Source organism: Mastigoproctus giganteus, chromosome 9 (assembly GCF_048544385.1).
Source record: "Mastigoproctus giganteus isolate SK-2022 chromosome 9, ASM4854438v1, whole genome shotgun sequence".
NCBI lineage: Eukaryota > Metazoa > Arthropoda > Arachnida > Uropygi > Thelyphonidae > Mastigoproctus > Mastigoproctus giganteus.
The window spans coordinates 155,445,842-155,468,969 of NC_143583.1; the positions used below are offsets into that span (position 1 = coordinate 155,445,842).

General features: G+C 37.5%; 1 protein-coding gene across 6 annotated transcripts in view; it reads left to right on the forward strand.

Annotated features, from left to right (window-relative positions):
- Positions 1 to 23,128, forward strand: part of LOC150080831 (DNA (cytosine-5)-methyltransferase 3A-like) — a 945,959-nt gene that overhangs the window by 276,288 nt on the left and 646,543 nt on the right. For all 6 annotated transcript variants that reach the window (XR_016547435.1, XM_090382019.1, XM_090382022.1 and 3 more), the window contains one exon: positions 2,969 to 3,163. Coding sequence is in view for 5 of the 6 variants with exons in the window: in XM_090382019.1 (XP_090238145.1) it covers positions 2,969 to 3,163 (195 nt within the window). In the remaining variant the exon portion in view is untranslated. The remainder of the gene's footprint in view (positions 1 to 2,968; positions 3,164 to 23,128) is intronic.

A 23,128-nucleotide genomic window follows, 5' to 3' on the forward strand; every position in this document is an offset into this window, starting at 1 on the left:
CATCATAATAATGTGAAAACCTATAAAATTTCATCTATTGGTACTATAGTAAATGCAAGAAGATAGTTTACTACCCTTTATAATTGATTGCAGTAACAGAAAAGCTCAATAAACCAGAAACTTCTAATTGTTTTCATTGTTTTATGTTAATGACCTCAAGAAATGTGCTTTAGAAAAATACCATGAAGGCGATAACGACTAGTGAATCAACAGCAGGGATTCACAAAACGGAATGGAAACGTTGAAAATTACATCTAATATAATAACAGGATTTTCCCAGCAAAAAAGCTCAAAAATACGGTGTTATGTGAGATTTCCCGCAAGTCTCAAAACATGTTTGAGCGAAACCGTGTTATATAAGTACCATGTTGTGCGAGGATTGCCACAATTTATCAATTGCATTAGAGCGAAACTGTGTTGTAAAAGTATCATAGTTTAAAGGGGGTTGCTTGGTTTTTAGGAGCATTAGCAACTAAGGCCATATTTCTCCGGGAAATGAGGTGGTCATTCCCTGACCTTTCCTCATCCTCCGTATTTTGGTGGTGACGGGCTCAAACCCCGGTCTAATCAAGAAGCGTGTGTGCTACGTACTGCTGCTCCTTCCCACCTGGCTACAGAGGCGCCAAGGGGGTTGCCTGTATATGATATCAGAATTGTTTTTTGCATCAAGTTCCTTCTTGCCTGCATCGTATTATGCAGTTAAATTGGTAAGACAAGACTCCCTCTTAACAAACCCATACTGTGTCTGAACTATAACTGCAGTCTTGTCTAGATGATCCTGCAATGTTTCTTTAACCAGTGACTATTATTTTCCCCGGAACAGAAGTTAAACTAACAGGTCTGTAATTACTAGTGTCATTCTTAGATCCCCCTTTGTGAATTGGGAATACATTTGCACATCTCCAGTCCATGGGGAACTCCTCTGAATCCAAGAATGCTCTCATAATAATGGCTAAGGGTTTGCTTACTTCTTTTGCTACCTCCTTTAACATAACTGGGTAGATCCCATCCACCCAAAGTGCCTTTCTTATGTTTAACTTCAACAATTTCTCCTCCACTTTACTGTCGGTTATTAAAATATTTAGAGTTGGATAAACTTGTGGAATTTACTTCCCCACAGAATTCCTTATGTGTGAATATAGATCCAAATACTCATTCAGTTTGTCAGCTACCTGACCAGAATCGTCAACAGTCGAACTATTGATATCAAGTGGACCAATCTGATTCATCCCCTTCCTTCTAGAATTTACATAAAGAAGTCTGCATCCTTTGCCAATGATTTCTCCTAATCTGCTTTTGCTTTGCCTGATCTCCTTTGTGACTTGATTACAGATTAGTTAATATCTACCATAGACGTCTGTGTCACCGGATAATTTATATGCATCCTGTGCATTTTTCTTCTCAGCTACTAGTCTCATTAGTTCATCTGACATCCACTTAGGTCTATACCTTGAAGAGCATTTCTTAGTTTTTAACAAAAAGCATAGTATGATTAATTCCTTGACTGATTCCCATTTGCTGTTGGTAACATCATCAGTTGGTTCCACTGTATACAATTTAAAAACTGTCTGAGACCACTGTAGTCATATTTATGAAAGCAAAAACCCTTCCCTTTACCCCTGATGGTAGTTACATCTTTTAGTAAATCCCACATCAGTACGCTGTGACCACAGCCACTAAGTGGTTCCTTTATCTGCATATTCTTAATACATGAATAATCACTGCTGCTAATCAGACCAAGATTATTACTCCCTGTGGTTGCCTCTGGAACATGCTGCTGTAGAAAACAGCGCCTCCATAGCCAGGTGGGCAGGAACAGCAGTGCATAGCACATGCTCCTTGATTAGACCGGGATTTGAGCCCGTGACCACCAAATATGGAGGATGCGGAAAGGTAAAGGAATGATCACTGTATATCCTTGGAGCAATATGGCCTTAGTTGCTAATGCTCCTAAAAACCAAATAACAAACAAACAAACAAACAGCTGTAGAAAACAATCATCCAAAAAAGTCTTACTACAGTGTGTGTCCCACCCACAAAGTCCAGTCAGTTTTTGAAAAGTTAAAATTCTCCATTATAAGACATTCTGATTTATTGGCCTACTCTATTTTTCTGTTTGGTTGTTATACTCATCAGAGTCATTAGGCTTATAACACACTCCTACCCTCATTTTTGCTTTCCCACTGCTTGTCATACCAAACTGACTCAACATTGCACTGTCCACCAATGTCAACTGGATGCACTGCCTTAGATTTTGTGTTTCTTAACAACAGCATAATCCTTCCTATCCTGTCTGTCCTTTCTGCAAACATTGTGCTCCCCAAATTCAAATTCTGCATTCCTTATATCCTCCTCCATGTTTCACCATGTGAAACATGGAGGAGGATATAACCAGAGGAGGATATATTGTTTGAATATCAGAAACATGGTGTCACACTCTGTGTGACACCATGTTTCTGATATTCAAACAATATCCATCTTTGATGTCTTGACCGGCACTTCAAATTCACCAAATTTATTTACTATACATCCAGCATTGATGTATATGCAAGTATACACATACCTGTTCTTACTCTTAGTTACTCTAACACAGCGCATGTATTTACTTGTTCCATGATGACTCCCAGCAGTTCTCGAAATCCCCAGCAACTTGCTTTCCAGGCTGCTGTTCATTTAATATGTATATGTATAAATCCAGAATTTTCAATTGTAATTAACATGTTATTTGGTGAGATATGTAATATTTGAATGTCGGATATAAAGTACAATTTAGTGTTACTAAACATTGGAACCATGTTATTAACCATTGAAATATTTTATAATATTAAAGCATTGAAGTGCATAGTTGATATGCTTTGCATGAAATGTCTTTAATGCTTTTTTTGTGATATACACTTTTTTGTATTTCATGAAAGAGTAATATTACTAAATTGAGAGGTGCCACTAGTAATTTTTTGTGTGTTTTCAGAGCATAGTAATAATGAGGAAACAGAAAGAATCTCTGGAGAAGGATGAAAGAGAAAGAAATAAAAGGCTCAAGAAAGAAGCTAAAGTAAGAGATACAAATTATACTACCAGAAACAAAAAAAGTTCAAGGAAAGCATTGCCACCACCACCACGCCCAGGAAAGTTAGCCCACAGTAAAGATAAATCATCATCTTTTGTAAGTCCAAATTTATTTTCAGATTTAAGAGTATACAGAGGATTTAACTGTGCTTATAGATGCATGCAAATGAAGGTATACTTTTATTAATTAAATGGTAATAGTATGCTGTGTTCTGTTATTTTTCTCTCTTTCTCCCACCTCTCTTCCCTCTCTTTCTTTCTGGGAAAACTTTTTCTCCCTTGAAAAGGCTTGGCCTTATGCTCACTGTATAAATTACATTGTTATCCATGAGACAACCTTATGTTACTAATATCATTTTTAATTTCAGTAGCATCGCCAAATGAGACAAATCGTCTTTTCAATTAATAACTCTAAGACACCACTATGACTATTATGTTTCAGAACTTAATTGCTTCTCCATCAGATTGTGGGTAGCTTCAGTTATCAACCTTGTATCTAACAGTGAATAATATATCAGGGCTAAATGAGTAGTGAAGTGGTGTGTGAAATTAAATTTCTGATTCAACGTGTAGCAAAATTTATGAATATAATGTTCTCTAATACTAGACTGCATTTCCCTGCCCAGTGAGTTAGTTAAGGTATGTTCGTGTCAGACGGCACCTGGGATTTCTCCCATCTATGCAAGTTAGTTAAGGTGTGGAGTTTTATTTAAATAAGGAATTTATTTTAGGGAACTTTTTGAAAAAGAGTCTTTTGATAAGAATATCTCTTTGTCCTCTTAACCAATATTGTCACTCTTCTCTGTATCTTCTTTAACAAAATCTTTCCTAAAATGCAATCTACAACGTTGTATGCAGTAATGGGGATATGGCATATCCATTGCTTTGTATAATGGGATGATTACCTCTTTTTCACTTCTCTGGGAAGTTACTACAGTGGAATCTCGTTAATACAAAGTCCAAGGGACCTAAATTATCAATTTTGTAGTAACGAGGTCCCCCCAAAGTGTCAAAATTTTGTCGTTTTTTTTTTTTTTTGGTACATACTGTATATCTAAGGATAATAATAAATAATAACAATGTCAAAAATAAATTAATAAAATAATAAAATAAAATAAAAGCAAAAGCCTTGTCTAACAATACAGTAATAGGAATAACATATTTTTTAAAGATTTTATTTTATTTTTATGATAAACTAAGAAAAAAGCAATTAATGGAAATGAAAATATTGTACAGTATATATATATATATATACATACAATATTTTAGTATCACAGTAAAAAGAATTACTATCTTAAAATAAAAGGAGACATACAAACCATTAACTTTTTAATAAATTAATCTAATTTAAAAATTTAAATCCAATGTTGTTTGCACAGTTTTTGTCCTATATGCATTTTTAACTACAACACTGATGTTATCAAATGCAATAGTTGTTTCTTTATTAATGTTACTGCAGGCCAACATATTCTCTGTTATGTTCAATGCATTTTGGGTATCTTTTTTAGATGGCAGTGTGTGCGCTTCTTCACTTTCGCTGTTGCTGGTAACAAAAACATCATTGTTTTGTTTGGTACCCAGCAGCTCTTCTGGTGTTGGCGTTGCAGTGGTAGCAACTTCATCGTCCACCTTCACAAACTCTTCAAATTCACCAACAAAATCCATATGCTCCTTCAAATTCACCAACAAAATCCATATGCTCCTTCAAATTCACCAACAAAATCCATATGCTCCTTCAAATTCACCAACAAAATCCATATGCTCCTTCAAATTCCTCCATTCCTCACTGTTGCTATCATATTTGTCTGCTGGACATGTTTTTTGATGGTGTTCTCTCCAAAGCCACTCTTTCTGAAGCAGTTGATTATTACACTTGATATAATACTTTCCCAAGCAATAACAAGAATACGTATAGCATCCAAGACATTCCAATTTGGCTGCACACTGTTCCCTCCTTCTATGTTGCGGATCAAGTACCTTATCAGGCGGGCTCTATATGCTCTCTTGAGGTTATAAATAATGCCTTGATCCAGTGGTTGCATTAAACTGGTGGTATTGGGGGGAAAAACAAGAGCCGTATATTTACCAACTTAAATGTCTCGGCAGAATGTGCTGTACAACGGTCTAGAATCATCAAAATGTTCCTTTTTTCTGAAGCCATTCTTCTGTCCAATTTTGATAACCAAGACTGAAAAATTTTGATCATAAGCCAAGCCCTTCTATTGGCCTCATAATCACAGGGAAGTTGGTTAACTGGTTTAAAACATCTTGGCTTGGAAAACTTACCAATCACAAGTGGGCGTAGTTTTGTACTGCCATCTGAATTGCAGCATAACAGAACAGTGAATCTTTGTTTACTTAATTTTCCACTATGACAAGACTCTCTCTTCAAACAGCAAATGTTTTGTTTGGCAGAAAATTATAAAATAAACCTGTCTCGTCAAGTTTAAAAATATCCTTTGACTCATATTTTTCAAAGATGGACTGTACAGAACACAACCAGTCTGTAGCCTTTTCTTTGTCAACTAATCCAGACTCACCACAAACATTTCGCAAAACCAAGTTATTCCTGTCTTTAAATTTTTGGAGCCAGCGACTGCTGCATTTTAAGTTGCTAATCCCATGGCGCTGAGCTAGATAATTTGCCTTTTCTTGCAAAATCGGACCTGATATTGGCAAATTAGATGCATGCATTTGTTGTTGCATGCAAAAGACCACTTGAAAATTTTTGTTTCAAGCTTCTTGTGTTTTGCATCATGAATTTGTTTCCTGTTTTTCATCGCTGCTCCACTGTCATGCACTTCTTCAAGTCTTTTTTCGTTTTTCAGTATTGTAGGTAAAGGGATGTTGTATTCCTTTGTAATGTCCATTTTGCTTCTTTCCATCCTATCAGCCTCTTGTATAATTTTTAGTTTAATTTCGACTTAATTCTGTCCATCTACGTTTTGTCGTCATAACACTGCTAGATAAGATTTAATATAAACAAATTTTAAATTAATTTAAAGACACAAGTTCCGAAAAAGACATCAGCTCAGATAAAATGGCACAAAAAATAGATTGCTGTATACAATAGCAAAAGACTCTTTGAACTGGGGTAACAATTACAATTGACATTTTTCCTGTGGAGAGCGAGGGAGTGCATCTAAACAACTTAGAAAAACTTTTTATTCTTTTGTTAATTTAACAACTCATCGTTCAGAAAGATGTTTTTCAGAGTGCACTTGACATTGTAGCTATCATAAACTGCTTTTGTTTACACAAAACTAATTTCTAACAAGTCAGTGCCATCCTTCTTGAAGTAGGGAGCCAGGCAGCCTTAATCGGATCGCTCTGCCAAGATTTGTATTAAACATACAAAATGACAATATTTATTTCTCACGGAGTGAAAAAGAACTTTTGTTTACACAAAATAATGGTATGTGCTTCATATAAATGAGTACTTTGTATAAACCGAGTTTGTATTAATGAGATTTTTCTGTATATATAATTGACAGAATCCCATGAACTATCCTAGCAGCATATCTACATGGATCAGAGAACTTCATATCTTATTGTATAATTAGTCCCAATTCTTTTTCATTATTGTCTATTCTGAGTTTGGTGATACCCAGACAGTATTACTGTAGGATTATAGCTATTCATTTGCAAGACCTTGCATTTTCCAGTGTTAAGTGCTGCCATTTCTCAGCTCATCCGTACTATCCTATCCACATTTGTATCATAAGCAAAGTTACATACTAAACTTGAACAGTTCATAAATATTATAAACAGTAGAGGACCCAGCACCAAATTTTGTGAAAACCTACTCATAACACTGGCAGAACACTGTGGAAAGTTTTTATTTAAATCTAAATAAGTAATGAATAAGTAAATGATCTTATGATCTTTGTTTAACATATCAGAAGAATAAAAAAAAAAAGAACAAATAAACAATAGGCACAATAATTAATTAATTTCTTGGATTTAACTTGTATAAAACAAGACACTTCTATAGGTACCTGTATTTACAGAAACCTATTCATTCTGGATAGGTTTTGCATTATGCTTTCCATTAGCCCTTTAATCTAAAAAGTCTGTCCCTCAATGTTCAGGTCCTTAATGCAAAAAAATACTGCACTTCTACAGCTGACCTGGATAAAGAATATTGTTATCTTTGTTCATCTTTCAACATGAGGGGTACCCCCATCATAAATAAAATAATAACATGTGTCATACACTTTGCCTTCCCCACTCAATGATAATAACTCATTAGAAAACTTCAGCAAAATTGTGTCTTACCTTATTGCAGTTCTCTAGCTAGCAAAATTAACATATTTAAGCATACAGATGTAAAATTAGTTTTTTTGTCATACCAAACCATCGGTTCCATGTTCTATAATGTACACAAATTCTCCTATGAAATCAGTCATTAAAATTGTATAGTATATTTAGTTAGCTATTGAGAAGGTTATTTGGCCTAATACACCTGGTATGGGTGCACACAAATTGAATATGTGTGCTTACGCTCATGAACACGTCATATGTACCAGAAACAGTTACAGAACTTATGACACATGCAGATAATGATGAACTTAAAAAACAATTGGATAATGCCAAAATCATAATTAAATTAAATAACAATTATAAACTTAGGTCCTTTCTAAGGTGTCTGTTTGCTTAGTTCTGCATAATCAAAATGTTTCCTTGTACAATCACCCCTTTGCCTTTCTCACTATGTGGGTTGTCTGTCTTTGGATCCTTTCAAGAAGCTCAATGTATTTTTTAGAGAGGGCCTCTGTACTTGGACACAGTATTTCAAGTGTCAGTATTCCCTTATATAGTGGGATTATGACTTCCTTATCTCTATTGGCTATTGTTAGATAAATCATTAATAGCACACCATGGGCTTTCCTGCTCTCCTGTTTATGCTGCTCAGAGAACTTCATATTTGCCTGTGCCATAATTCAAAGATCCATTTCTTCCTTTACTGATTTTAATTCAACCCCGCCAAGTGTATAAGTTAATTTGGGGTTGCTATTCACTTAGTGTAATATTGCATTCTGCTGCATTAAAACATAGCTGGAATTTTTCAGACCATCTTTGAAGCCCCTTCAAATCATCCTGTAGGGAGTGCTTCTTAGTAGCGACCAGTGATTACTCTCCCAATCTGGTGCTTCCGTAGCTAGGTGGGCAGGAGCAGCAGTGCGTAGCACACGCTTCTTGATTAGACTGGGATTCGAGCTCGTGACCACCAAATACGGAGGATGCGTAAAGGTCAGGGAATGACCACCGCATATCCCCGGAGCAATATGGCCTTAGTTGCCAATGCTCCTAAAAATAAAAAAAAAATAAAAAAATAACTCTCCCAATCTTTACGTCATCTGCAAATATTGACATTACACCCTCTGTTCCTATATGGTTGTTGTTTTTGAAAATGAGAAACAACGGTGGTCCAAGAGCCGATCCTAAGGGACCCCACTTCTGATGGTACACCAATCTGAAGAATATCCATTAATCTCAACCTTCTGCCCTGCAACCACTCTGTAATCTATTCTGTGTATTATATGGATGTTCTATGTACTCTGTGCAGTTTTCCAATGTTTTAGCAGTTTGTATATAAGTAAATATAATGTCACCAAATAGATTGTTAGATTCCTCTGAATGCCTGTAACGGGACTTGCATCCTTGTAAAAAAAAAAAAAAAAAAAAATTTGTGAATAACGAATTTTATCATTATTATCTTAGAAACTAATAATCCCAATGTGTTCTAGCTTACATAGTAACTTCCCATGGTGATTGCTCAAAATAGTTAGCCAGGTTAATTAAACTTGATTTTCCCTTAACAAGACCATGTCATATGTTCCTCAGAATGTCATTTTTGTCCCCAGATTGTCCTCTTAATCATTGCTTTCAAGATTTTCCTACCACTGAAGTCAGACTAACAAGTCTGTAGTTCTTCTGACTTCACTCTTAGAGCCTCCTATATGCATTGCCAATACATTGGCACTGCTACAATCTAAAGGAATATCTCCTAAGTCAGATGATGCCTCATAATTAACCTTAATGTCTCAGTGTGCTCTCTAATGTTATGCCTCACTCAAAATTGGTGGATATATACCATCAATTCCTGGAATCTTACTTGCCTTTAGGCTCAAAGGTTTTTCTAATAAACTCATCTGTAATTTTGAAATCACTAATTTCTTTTTTCTCAGCCTTACTCTCCTCACCATGAAGGTCTTTTCATCAGTAAAGATGGATGCAAAGCTTCTTTCAATTCATCAGCTGGGTTATCTAAGTCTTTCCTACAGGCATTGCTCAAGTTATCGTACATGAAAAAGTCCTTGTTCCCATTCTTTGCTCTCTAAGTTAGTGCTTTCTCATACTCAGCCTTGGCTGCCCTAACCTTTTCTGTGGTACTCTTTCATGTAGACATATAGTATCGCATCTAGGTCAGCTCCAAAACATTGGTTCAGTTCCACTGTTGTATGTTGTGATGATACAGAAGCTGTATAAAATGGCCAGAAATGTGTTTAATGATGTTTTTTTTTTAGTTGTTTCTGGCCATTTTGCCACCAGAAAGATGATCAATTTCATGTTCAGTGTTATTTTTATTTTTGCTGCCTGCTATTCTTTCTGAAGTCGTTTCATGTTTACAGTGATAAATATGTAACTTTTTGATAACTTTATTGTAGCTGTATAAGCTGCAAAGGGTTTCCAATTGATTTTGCAACAGGATCTGGAAAGGTTGAGCAGATGGGCTGAGAGGTGGCAAATGAAGTTTAACATTGACAAATGTAAAGTACTACACATGGGAAACAGCAACCCCAGAGCAACGTATCAACTCTGTGGTACTACACTGACAGTGGTAGAGAATGAAAGGGACCTGGGGGTGGTTGTGCAGGCAGATATGAAGTTCTCTGAGCAGTGCAGACGGGCTGCAAGAGTAGCTCATGGTGTATTGTCAATGATATATAAGAATTTTTCGAGCAGGGATAAGGAGGTGATTATTCCCTTGTATAAGGCAATGGTCAGGCCACACCTAGAGTACTGTATACAGGTCTGGAGGCCTCATTTCAAGAAGGATGTAGAGCTGCTGGAACGAGTACAGAGAAGGGCAACAAGAATTGTGAATGGAACAAAGGGGTGCTCTTACGAAGAAAGGCTTAAGTTTTGCAAATTACAGTGTCTGGAGACTAGGCACCAGCGAGGTGATCTGATAGAGGTGTATAAAGCCTTGAATGGTTTGAGCATGCTCAATGCTGATGGGGTTCTTCCTCTCGCTCAGAATAATCACCTGAGAGGGCATAAATTGAAATTGAGGAAAGACAGATGTAGGATAGACGTGCGCAAATTTTCCTTTAGCCAGTGGGTGGTTGGTTGGTGGAACAGACTTCCATCCCTTGTCGTGGAAGTTGATAGACTAAATAAGTTTAAGGCTCAGCTGGACAGGTATTTCGAACGAACAGAGGGGTGAAGTGGAAGTAGTTTTTTTTTTTTTTTTTTTTTGGCTGATTCTGCCTAAGCTTGCTTTCTTGCATCAAATGCCTCTACTAATGCTAATGCTAATTACATTGCAGTTTGATGTATAGAAAGGGAATCAGGACTAACCAGTTGTAAGCATGATCTAGAAAAATGTTACTTCTCCCATTGCTTATTCCTGTTTAAATTATCCAGTAATAACCATTCTCTATACCTATCTCCAAAGCTATTTGCTAAATTGCAATGCTGTAGTGAAGTTTTTCTAAGCAGAAATGTTCTTGTTTACATGTATGCATTAACTCATAATTATGGCTTCTCAAATGCAATCAACTGTACTCTATATTGCAATAATGATATTATGAGGGGTAGACAATAAGTATTTATCTTCACCTAGAAATGTTTGAGTTAGGAATTTGAAACTTGGTTGGCAACTTCATCTTCCTCTATGTAGCTACCTTCTACAGCTATAAATTCCCCCCTCCTCCCTATGGATAAGTTCTTTCAGGCCTTTTGAATAGAACTCCTCACTTTGAGCAGAAAACCAGGTTCCACTTCATTAAATCCTCATCAGTTTGAAATTTGTGGCTCTATAGTGGCACAGTATTTAGGGTCAGGTGCCACCAGTGGTTTCCCACATCTGCGGCATATGTTCTCTGTGATGAAATGCAGAACTACTGAAAAAGCCAGGAAAAGCATAGTGTCTGATTTATGTAGTACAGGCTGGCCTCGATTAACAAGATTAATTCATCCCACAAGCGCATCACACACAATGGAAACGTGTTAATCGAATATCATAACCAATAGGAAAAATTATAATTGGTCTGTGACCTTCAGGAATGTCCATAAAGAATTTTAAAAATACCTTTTAAATAACTTTTTAACTATATACCATGTAAAAGAATGAAAATAATTATAGAATTAAATGTTTATTGCATAAAATACGCAATGAAGAAACTATTTGTTACGGAAATATTTGAACAGAGTCGTTTGAACAGTGTTGGCTTTCTTTTTTTCATCAATCAATTTCCGATAGCCGACAACAATTTTCTGTAGGTCCTGGCGAAATAAATATTGCAGAGAACCTGTGATATGAAAGATTTAATCTAGTTCTTTTACCATTATCACCTTTGCGTTAACATTTTCATCTGGCTCATTTAAAATAAATTTTTTTTTTTTTTTTTACATTTAAAAATTAGAATTTTTAAATGCAAGTCTCCACATGACTTTATTAGCAGGAGACGAACAAGTAATATGTCTGCTTCCAATGGTTGATGGAACACACTGAGCCTGGCAAACGCTTGTCTGTTGCCCGTCCGACACGTGGTAAGCTTAGTGCTTGCGATTAAAATAATTTTTAACTATCATTTAAAAAAAAAGATCATGTTAACTGGAAATTTGCATCATGTAAAGTGAAAAGTGGTATAAATTTTTCAAATAGCAGTAACTCAAAAATGCATTAATCGAACTCGCGTCATGCTAGGCCTGGCTGTATTGTGTTTTGTTCTGTTGTTGTGTCTGGCTGCTCCTTGCCGTAAAGCCTCTAGTGGGACCCTACTTTGCCCACCACCACCACTGGGAGGTGACCCAGGCTGCCCATTATACTCTGGCTGGTCTTTGCCAGGATTGCCTGGGTTTTCTGGATGAAGACAAAGTAAAAAACAAAGGTGGGGGAGAAGAGTGGAGTAGGTAGCATTACAGTGCGATTCATAGTCGGGAGGAAGATAGAAGGATAAAGAAGGAAGGCAGCCTTCGGTTAAGGTAGGTGAGGGATGAAGTGTAGGTTACTCCCTGTTTGGGGGGCTCTCCCAGTAGGCAGGAAAAAGTTAAGAGTTGCAAGGCTAGGGTGCCTGCATAGAGGGGGTCACCATTTGGCAGCTGTTTTCAATGATTCATCCAAGTGAGTTTCCTTTAATTTTTAGTTTCCTGGACTTGCTGCTGGCTGAGCTGTGGTAGAATTGTTCTCCTGATCTCAAAAGCCACTTGTGCAAAGGATGAGAATAGAATAGAATAATAGGATAGAATCTTTAATTGCAGCAATGATAGACATACAATTAGTCCCGTCACGGCATGGTGGTGCCAGGGGTTAACAAAACATATTTACAAAAGAGATACACATGAGAAAAAAAGATAAATCAGATTATTAACAAGGCACAGTTTTACATTTTCAGTTCGACGAGGATACCCTTCCTGTATTTTTTATTATTGACTACTTCTTGGAGGTCCCCGTCGATGGCTTGCAGTGAGGGCAGCATTTGCTTTGGCAGGAATCTGTCGGTTAGTACTAGCCGGTTACGGTTTGCTAGCAGCTGTGCTGAAGACCGGAGATAAGGGGGAGGAATGCACCAAGAGCAGTGATCCCAGAAGTTCGGCTCTGTAATTTTACCGGTGGCCATCTTGATGGTGAACAGCAGCCTTCTTTCTGCGATGTAGGACCGGAGCCTGCGTAGTTGAAGAGCTTCTGCTAACTGCGTTGATCTGAGAGCTGGGGGAAGGTGGAGTTTGCTGTTGGCCCATTTTAGAAGCCAGAATTCGGTAGAGAATATTCTTTTGACGTTGGATTCGGCGGCCGAGGCCCATATCTCTGAAGCATACAGTATTGTCGGGTAAAGGATTGATACGATGTATCTTTTTACCAGTTGTGGGTCGGTGGTGTGGAGCAGCTGTTGTTTGGCGACCCAGCGTAGTGAGTTCAGCCTCGACTGTATGAGGTTTATGTGATCGTTGAAAGATAGTTTGGAGTCGAAGACGACCCCCAGATCTTTGTGTGTTTGAACACTTGGAACTGAGGAGCCGTTAAGCACAGGCTCCAATGTTGTTGGGCTGCCCTTTAGAGAGTAAGTTATTTGTGCTGATTTTAGGGGGTTGATTTGGAGGTTGAAGGTATTGAGGTAGTCAGCCATGTCCTGCAGTTTGCTAGTGATTTGCTGAGTGATTTCGGCTGCCGAGTTGGATGGCGATATTTTAGTAAGGAGCTTGACATCGTCAGCATATGTGATCCAATTGCACTTATTGGTCACAAATGGCACCATGATTGCTGAGAAGAGAATGCCAGACAGGACCCCCCCCTTGAGGTACACCGGCAGTTATGTGGCGCGTGAAGGTCTTTGTTCCGATCTTTAGAACAAGGGTCCTCTTCGATAGGAGAGCTATTTGTAGGTGTCTTTGTTAGTAAGGAAGAGGTGCACCTCACTATGAGGGAGAGACCATAGATAGGTGAGCATGCAGCTTCTAAGAGCATGGTAAAGGTGCTGTCATATAGCACATGCTCCCAATTTTTGTCTTCTCTGCAAACACAGAGAGGGTTATCATCAATTCCTGATTCGGTCAACTTGCCTTTGAAGAAGTCATGGATGGTTAATATATAGGTGAAGTGCAGGCCAGGGTGTACCAAGATGGTGGGTTTGGATAGGTTATCGAACATCTGTGGGTGACTCGTCCTTTGGTTAAGGCAGTCCAGTTCAGCTGCCATCTATGGAGTCTCCTCCATAGATGGCAGCTGAACTGGACATTCTAGTTAGCCACTAGATCATCAACTGGGATACATTGTTTTTCCTTTCCTGTTTCTGGTTGTTGGTGAGGTTGAGAATATAGTCCATGATTGCCATTGGCAGAGTTTTTCCTATGGTGTATAAGATCCCTCTCGCTGATGGTGCAGCATGCCCCGGTGATGGCGAGTAAGATGTGCTTTGAATTGTATCCAAATTTTCTTCTATTTCTTTTGAGGATTACTCTATGGCACCAGGCACCTGCACAATAGCAGGTAGCAGAACAGCCTTGTAGATGATTGTTAATGTTCTTTGTTTTAGACCTCAGTCACATCTTGTAATTCTAGAAATTATACCTGTGTATTTCCTCATCCTTTTAGCAAGATAAGATGTTGGAGATTTGATCTGTCAACTATAACTCCTAGATAGTTGAATTTGGTTATCCTGGTAGTTAGCCACTAGATCATCAACAATCAATCCTGATTGTTGATGATCTAGTTGGTGATCTAGTGGCATTGGGGCTGCCTTTGATTAGAATTTCTTGTCTTTTCTATTGATATTTTTAGTTTGTGTGGATATTTCAAACGTAATTTTTTAACTTAATACATATAACAACTTAGAATTTACAAACATAAAGTTTAATTTAATACATATAACTTAACTTGATAGGAGATACAAAATTCATATAATGTAACTCGGTAGGAGATAAAGCTCTATACTGAAATATATATATACAGGCAACCCCTGTATAACACGGTACTTCTACGACACAGTTTCGCTCTAACACAATTGATAAATTGCAGCAGTCGCACAACATGGTACTTATATAACGCAGTTTTGCTCTAACACGGTTTGAGAATTGCGGGAAATCTAGCATAACACCGTATTTCTTTGTTTTGTGCTGGAAAAACCCTGCTATTATGTTAGATGTAATTTTCAACGTTTCCATTCCTTTTTGTGAATCCCTGCAGTTGACTCGCTAGTCATTATCGCCTTCATGATATTTTTCTAAAGCACATTTATGGAAGTCACTACCATAAAACAATAAAAACAATTTGTAGTTTCCAGTTTATTGGTCTTTTCTGTTAGTGTAATCAATTTTAAATGGGTAGTATACTCGATCTTCTTGCATTTGTGAAGTACCAATAGCTGGAATTCTGTGGGGTTTTACGTTATTATGGTGAAATGTGTTTCCCCTTCCATGAAATATTCCATCATATAAAAAACATAAATGTTCAGAAACTCATTACTCCATATCTCACATATGTATCATGTTTGTTGCAACTTGTGCTTGCCGTGTTCTTTGTTATTAATTGCTTTATCATTTTTACTGTTTTAAATTTTAAAACCAAAAAAAAAAAAAAAAGTCAGTGAACAGAAATATCAATTAGTATGTACATATTACAGTATGTATTAATTAAGCTGTGTATGTAAGTCTAAATTTATTTTTATTTTGCTAACTGGAAAATATTCTTCCAATTTTCACGTATCATTTAAAGTATGGGTCCACTGTATTTTGTTGGTAGATCCCTGGGTTAGGTTCTATGCTGTTAAACTTGTGCTTGTTTGAGACCATAAAAAATAATTGTGACTTCGAAAAGTGCAGTTTGCGACTTTTAAAGAGAGCAGAAGGTACATGAAATCTAGATGCTGCAGAAGAGATTGTGCTTAGCAGCGATGAAGAGGAAGGAAATTAAATGAACATACATTATCTGACATATAAGTATCACAGTTTGTAAGGTAAGACGTTTGTCCAGTTATTACTATTTAAGTTACTACTATTATAAAAATAAAGTTAAAATATTAAGTTATTACTACTATAAAAATTAACTTTCCAATAGTTACAAAAAACAAAAATGGTGTACAGGTAATTCTCGTATAACATGGTAGTTAGGTTCCTATAAAATGTGATTTTGTGCGAAACCTTGTCATACGGGACTAAGAAAAAGTACAAAGGGGTGGAGGGATTCAGTTCCAAAAGCTAAAAAATACATCATTGTAGAGCTCGTGTATCTTCTAATCTCTTTAAAAAATTAGTAATCTGGGTTTGTTTGCTTTTGCTTGATAAATCTTTGAGAATTTCATGGTATGGAACTAAGCACTTTTGAAGCTCCCTTTTGAGCTTTAGGCTCCTTTCATTCAAGAATCTGCATTCAAAAAATAAGATTCTAATTGCTCGGCTGACTTTATGCCTTCCTGTATGCTTTTTAGTGTAAAATTTGGAAGTTTAGAATTTTCACCTGCGCAATCATCCTCTGAATTTATTTGGTTTTACCTCTGATGCAATTTCCTGCAAATCCTTTTCGCCAGCCTCTTTTTCTACCAGTAATTCTTGAATGTCTTCAGTAATCATATCTTTTTTTTTTTTTTTTTTTTAGGAGCATAGTTGAGTAAGGCCATGTTACTCTGTGTATATTGTCTATAAATTGCGTGTCCTGTGGTTGATTTTCTGTTTTGCTGGACGAAAAACCCGAGATTCTGGGAGAAAAAAACCATGCTACCCTCGCCTGAGCCAGACTAACTAAGGCACTTTGTGAAAAAGACCCATAAAACTTCCTCCCTTCATCGACAGGGGTCAAACTCAGGTCTTTTCCACCCAGTATGGGGAGGAGGGCAATTCTATCAACTGTGCTACTCACGAGGGCTTCATTAGTCATATCATCAAAACCTTCCTCTCCTACTGACGTAGCAAGTTCGACCATCACACTGATTCCGTTTTCTGCCCGTTTGACCGTATTTCTTGAATGAACTGACTCTGGCCATACATTTTTCCACACACATTTAATGTTGACGATTTTACTTCTTTCAGCGATAAAGCTATGATTTTGATACAGTCCACAATTGAGAAATGTTTCCATGCCTCCGTTACTTCAATAGATTCGGAATCAATTTTTCCCAAAATCCATTGTAACGATTTTCTGATGTAATGAGTTTTAAAGGTGGATATAATGCCTTGATGTAATAGCTGAATGAAATAACTTGTATTAAACTAGTACAACTGTGGTCTTAGGAACATAACTTCAATGTTTGGATGACTTAAATCTTTTGGATGGCCTAGCGTGCTATCTAATAGTAATAAAGCTTTGAAATCTAGATTTTTCCACAAGTTCAATAAAACAGAACCAAACACGGGAATTGCCCAACAAAATAAAATACAGTGATTTCTCAATTTTTTTGAATCCCCGTTGTTGACTAGCTAGTCAACAACGGGGATTCAAAAGGAGTGTAAATGTTGAAAAATTTCATCTAACATAATAGCAGGGTTCCCCCTGCACAAAAGCTGAAAAATACCCTGTTATGCAAGGTTTACCGAAATTTTCTAACCGTGTTATATGAGTACCATGTTGTGCAAGGATTTCCGCAATTTATCAGTCATCTTAGAGCAAAACTGTGTTGTAGAAATACCATGTTATACGGGGGTTGCCTGTATTTTTTGGCTTTTGGAACATAACCCACTTTTTGTACTGGTTCTTAGTCCCATATAACAAAGTTTCGCATTACATGAGATTTTGTATGAACCAAACTACTGTGCTATACAAGGGTTATCTGCATATAGTGTTATAACTGCATTGGGATATAAGTTTAGTGTTATATTTTTAATTGTATTCAAATTGAACCGAAATCATGCCTCAGAGCAGCAAAGCAAAGGGCTTAAGGTAGTGAGAGTGCTGTGGCTCAGGGGAGAATTGAGGGGGTGGTTGTTCTCTTAATCACAGCCTTTTGAAAAATGTACTGCTTGTTTGATGTTTGTGGAGCTGTCAGGAATGGGACATGATATTGCCAAGGAAAATGTCTTTGTGTGTGTGTGTGCTCGATATAAGGGGTGTGAGGAAATCAGGCAAAAACTCAGCATTGGTATGGGCATTTATGAGAGCTTGAAGAACAGGGCAGATGCCCTCGAATGATTTAAATTGAAGGGCCCATCAAGCTCTCAGCTGCCCACAACACTGGAGCTTGCACTTGAACATCAGTCAACTGGGGGGCAATCCCCAAGGCAGAATGCGCTGGTCCCACAGGAACTAGTTGTTCTCAGTGACTCTTGTCAGAGAGATGGGGAATATATTGTGCAAAAAAGGATAGGTGGAACAAGACCAGGGTATGTCTACCAGGGGGCAAAAGTTGATGAAGTTGTAGAGCAGATATCTTTTAAGGGCACAAAAGGTGATATTGTACCCATTGGCACTAATGATATTAAGATTAGAAGAATAGCAGATTACTTAACAAGTACAGGGTCATTGTTGAAAGCAGTTGGGGGTTAGGGTTGAATTTAAAAGTGTCTGCAATTCTGCCCAGACACAATAGGAGGGAGTATATGACAAGAGCCTTGTCAATGAATTCGCCCCTGAAGAGATCGTGCAAGGCTCATAGGGTAGAATTTTTTCAGCCTGGTATGTGCTTGTTAACAGGAGAGACTACATCTAGGGATGGGATAAAATTAAATAGAAAGGGTGCAAGAATATTTGCTGATGCTATCGAGGCATTGTTAGGTGGGTCGGAAAACTGCTAGCTTGGGGATTACAAAGACTAGTAGATTAACAGTAGCCGCTGGCAGAGGTGAAAGTTATCCTTGCACTGCGTCTGTTGTAATGAGCAGCAGCCTGGAAATCAAGGTGCAGGGGATTTCAGGGACTGCTGGGAGTCATCGTGGTACAAGTAAATACATGGGCTGTGTTAGGGTAGCTAAGAATAAGAACAGGTGCATGTATACTTGTGTGTATGCCAATGCTAAGAGTCTGGTAAATAAATTTGATGAATCTGAAGTGCTGGTCAAAACATCAAAGGCAGATATCATTGGATATCAGAGATGTTGTGTCACACAGATATAAGGAATGTGGAATTGGAATTTGGGGAGTACAAATGTGTACAGAAAGGATAGACTGGATAGGAAGGGAGGGGGGGGGGTTATGCTATTAGTTAAGAAACACATAAAATCTAAGCAAGTGCAGCCACTTGATATGGGTGGACAGTGCAGTGTTGAGTCAGTTTGGTGTGATATAAACACTGGGAAAGCAAAATTGATAGTTGGAGTGTGTTATAGGCCTAATGAATCTGATGACTGTAATGAGCAATTGTGCAGAAAAATAGGGTGGGCCAGTAAATCAGATTATCTTATAATGGGGGATTTTAATTTCCCAGATATTGACTGGAACTTGTGGATTGGTCGCTCAGACACTATCAAGGCTTTTGTGGATTTTTTGGATGATTGTTTTCTAAAGCAGCACGTTCGGGAGGCAACAAGAGGGAGTAATACTCTTGATCTGATTATCAGTAGTGATTCTTCATGCATTAAGAATCTGCAGATAAAGGATACACAAGGTGAGAGTGATCATAGTGTGCTCATGTGGGATTTACTCAAAGAGGTAACTACCATCAGGGGTAAAGGGAAGGGTTTTTGCTTTTGTAAAGGCAACTACGATGGTCTGAGACAGTATTTAAATTCTATACAGTGGGACCAACTGATGATGTTGCCAACAGCAAATTCTAAATGGAAAGCATTCAAAGAAATAATCTTGGAAGCTACTAGGCTTTTCATACCTACTAAGAAATATTGTTCAAGCTTTAGGCCTAAATGGATGTCAGACAAACTAATGAGACATGTGGCAGAGAAGAAAATTGCATGGGATACATATAAATTGACAGGAGACACAAATTACAGACCTGCTTATCTGTAATCAAGTCACAAAAGACTTTAGGCAGGCAAAGGCAGATTAACAGAAATCTTTCGTAAAGGATTGAAAGAACAACAGCAAAGAGTTCTTTACTTATGTAAACTCTAAAAGGAAGGGGGGATGAATCAGATTGTTTCACTTGATATCGATTGGTTCAATTGTTGATGATCCTGCTCAGGCAACTAGCAAACTGAATGAGTATTTTGCATCTACATTTACCCATGAGGAGTTATTCAATGGGGGGAATGCCAGAGGTGTATTAAACTCTGGCAGTGCACTAAATGATTTTGTAATAACTGAGAGCAAAGTAATAACTTATTTTGTAATATACTTACTTCCATTGCTGAGCAAAACTTAGCAATGGAAGTAAGCAAAGGAAGTAAGCAATGAAAGCATGCAGTAAGCCGCAAAGTACAGAGTCATTGCCCGAGTATTAAAAAGGTTAAAAAAAAACACATATAAAAATAATAATAAAACAATAATGCACGCAACTGTTTCTTGGCATAAAAAACATGACCAAAAGAATTGCAACGGATTGTTTTTGAAAAATGAAAAGATCGTACTTCCTTTTTTCAATGTGTATTGCATCTACTAACACAAAATCAAGGGAATTCATCTATTGGAAGCCACATGGAAACTGGAAAAACTGGTGTAAACTGATAACACAGCAATGAGCATTTGTTAAAAAAAAAAAGAAAAAAAAAGTCTGCTTTATTGCAATTGTTTTTAGGGATCAGTATCGGTACAGCACCTTTTAGAGATGTGTATTCGATCTTCTAACGTAATTTAAAGAAAATATTTCTATTGATAGCTGCGTTATGAACTTTGAAAACTGGTGCCACTTCATGAACATTCGTGAAATTAAACAATCCTTTATTGCATGGAAAGTACTCGTCAATATTCCTTCTAGAAATAATGTCAAGTGGTGGAAAGACAGGAACATTGGTGTTTCATTCTGAGAAGTCCCGTGTGGTAAAATCAAACAGGAAGTTACCCTTTATGTTACCAAAAGTAATTCTGTAAGACAGAGTCTTACAAATACCGTAATCTCTGAATAGAGAATAACAGGTAAAAATAAAATAATTTTACAAACAAAGAAAAAAACATTTCAGAAAAATTTCAATTAGTGGGAATTGGCCTGTCGGTACAGCACATAAAGCATAGATGCAAACATTAGTATTGATTTCTGCATCACGGTATTAAATTTTGCATTTTGTTCACTAATTAACATTAGAATTTCATCAAATCTCTGTATTGACATTCTGTAAAATAAAAAATAAAAATTTTCAGGAGACTTCCTGTGTGTTTCGAACATAATATAAAACTTTTTTTTTTTTTAAATCTATTTGAATTTGCAGGACGAATCCATGATTGTCATTTTTTCTTTCTACTCTCAATCGACACTACATAAATATGCAGTACATCCAACTTGAACAACATCCATCTTGAAACTGGGAATAGAAAAAGTGAGTCGCTGGTGATATCCAATGAAATGTTAACAGTGCTCCATCTAGTTTGAAATGATCTGATGTTAGAAGCGCCATGTGTAATTTGCTGTTTTAGATGCATTCACGATGCCAGCTTACACTAGCTCTTCACGTGCTTGTCTAGTATAGCCCTTAGAATCACCTTTATGTATTGGTGATACTATTATTATTAGCCATATGCAAGGAAGCCTGAGGCTTATGCTCCACCAGCCAAATTTCCGTGTTACCCTGAGAGAGAGAGAGAAAGAGAGAAAATCAGAAATAGAAGGGAATCACCAACAAAGCAAAAAAGAGAAGAATGATGATATCTAGCTCAGGACCCTGTGTTTTCCAAGCCCATACTCACCAGATGTGAGCCCCTGGGGTAAAACGTTGGCACTTTTCCAATCTAAAGGAATCTCCCCAGAGTCCAAAGATGCCTTTATAATTAACCTCAGTGGTTCAATATACTCACTGGCGGACTCCCTCTACCAGGTATATGCCATCAAGTCCAGGAGCCGTACTTGCCTTTATGCTGAATTTTTTCTAATAATTAATCATCTGTAATTCTGAAATCACTAATTTAGTGTGGCTCAGCTTCATTTGCACGACCTCTTCTCAGCGTGAAGGGTCTTTCGTCAATAAAGACCGATGCAAATTACTTATTAGTGAATTCATCTGCTTGAAACTGGGAATGGAAAAAGTGAGTCGCTGGTGATATCCTTACCTCAAGCTGAGAATTAGCTTATTCTCAGCTTGAGGTATGATATGCTGAGTATTATTTAAGTTAACCACTCACCTTATAAAGTTACAATCTTGTCTTTATTTTAAAAGTTCAGGCGACCTGAGCAAGTCCATGATTAGAATATTCAAAAAAAAAGTAAAACAAGGAAGGAACACAGCAAATTTTATTATACTTGTCACAACGTAGAAATTCAGAAACATTTGAATGACAACAGTAGCAGAATCACCAACTAATATCTGTATCAGCTGACAGTCTTGTTTAATCTCTCCATCTCCTTATTAAAAATCAGCATAGAGTTATTATTATTGCTTTTATATTATTTCTCCCTGATTGGGGGTTCCGCCTCGTGACGGGTATTGCTACCAAGTACACAGGGTGGATGTTGTTATGTCTGGTGTTACTGTTGGTTGAGGAACTCTCTGACTATCCTACAGGTGTTCAGGTTGTGACTTTCTGGAGTTTCTTGTAGGTGTTCGCTGGGAGACCTATTACTGCTAGGCTGTTATGTAGGGTCTTTGGCACCATACCTGTGGTTGACACGATGATTGGGTTGGTCATTACTTGGTCATTACTTGTTGCATATGCCACATCTCTTTGATCTCCTGTCTTAAGTTCGTGTACTTCCTGATTTTTTTCCCCAGGGGTTTTCTGCCAGCGTTGGGTACTGCTGGGATGGGTTGCCAGTGTTGAGTACTGCTATGTCAATCAGATAGGTAGCCTTTTCCTTCTTGTCTACAAGGGTTATGTCCGGTCTGTTGTGTGGATTGTCCTATCTGTTATTATAGTGCGGTCCCAGTACAGCTTCTGGTTTGGGGTCTCTAGTACTGCCTGGAGTTTGTACTTGTAGTACAGTACATTTTCTTCGATCAACTGGTATTTCCTTGCTAGCTTCTGATGTATTATCCTGGCTACCTGGTCTTGTCAGTGAGTGTACTCAGTCTGGGTGATCACCTTGCATCCCGCAGTGATGTGTTGGATCGTTTCTGAGGCTAGGTGGCATCGTTGACAAGTGTCATTGAACACTCTAGTCTCCTCGGCGATGTATTTTCTATAGTTCGTGGTGTTGATTACCTGGTCTTGGATGGCGAGCATGAATCCTTCAGTCTCGGGGAAGAGGGTCCTGCTCATAAGCCATGCATCGGAAGCAATTTTATCTATGTGATCTTGATGGATCTCATTGTAGTGTCTACCATGGAGTGTCTTCTCTGCCCACCTTTCTAGCTTCGTTTGGCCCTCCTG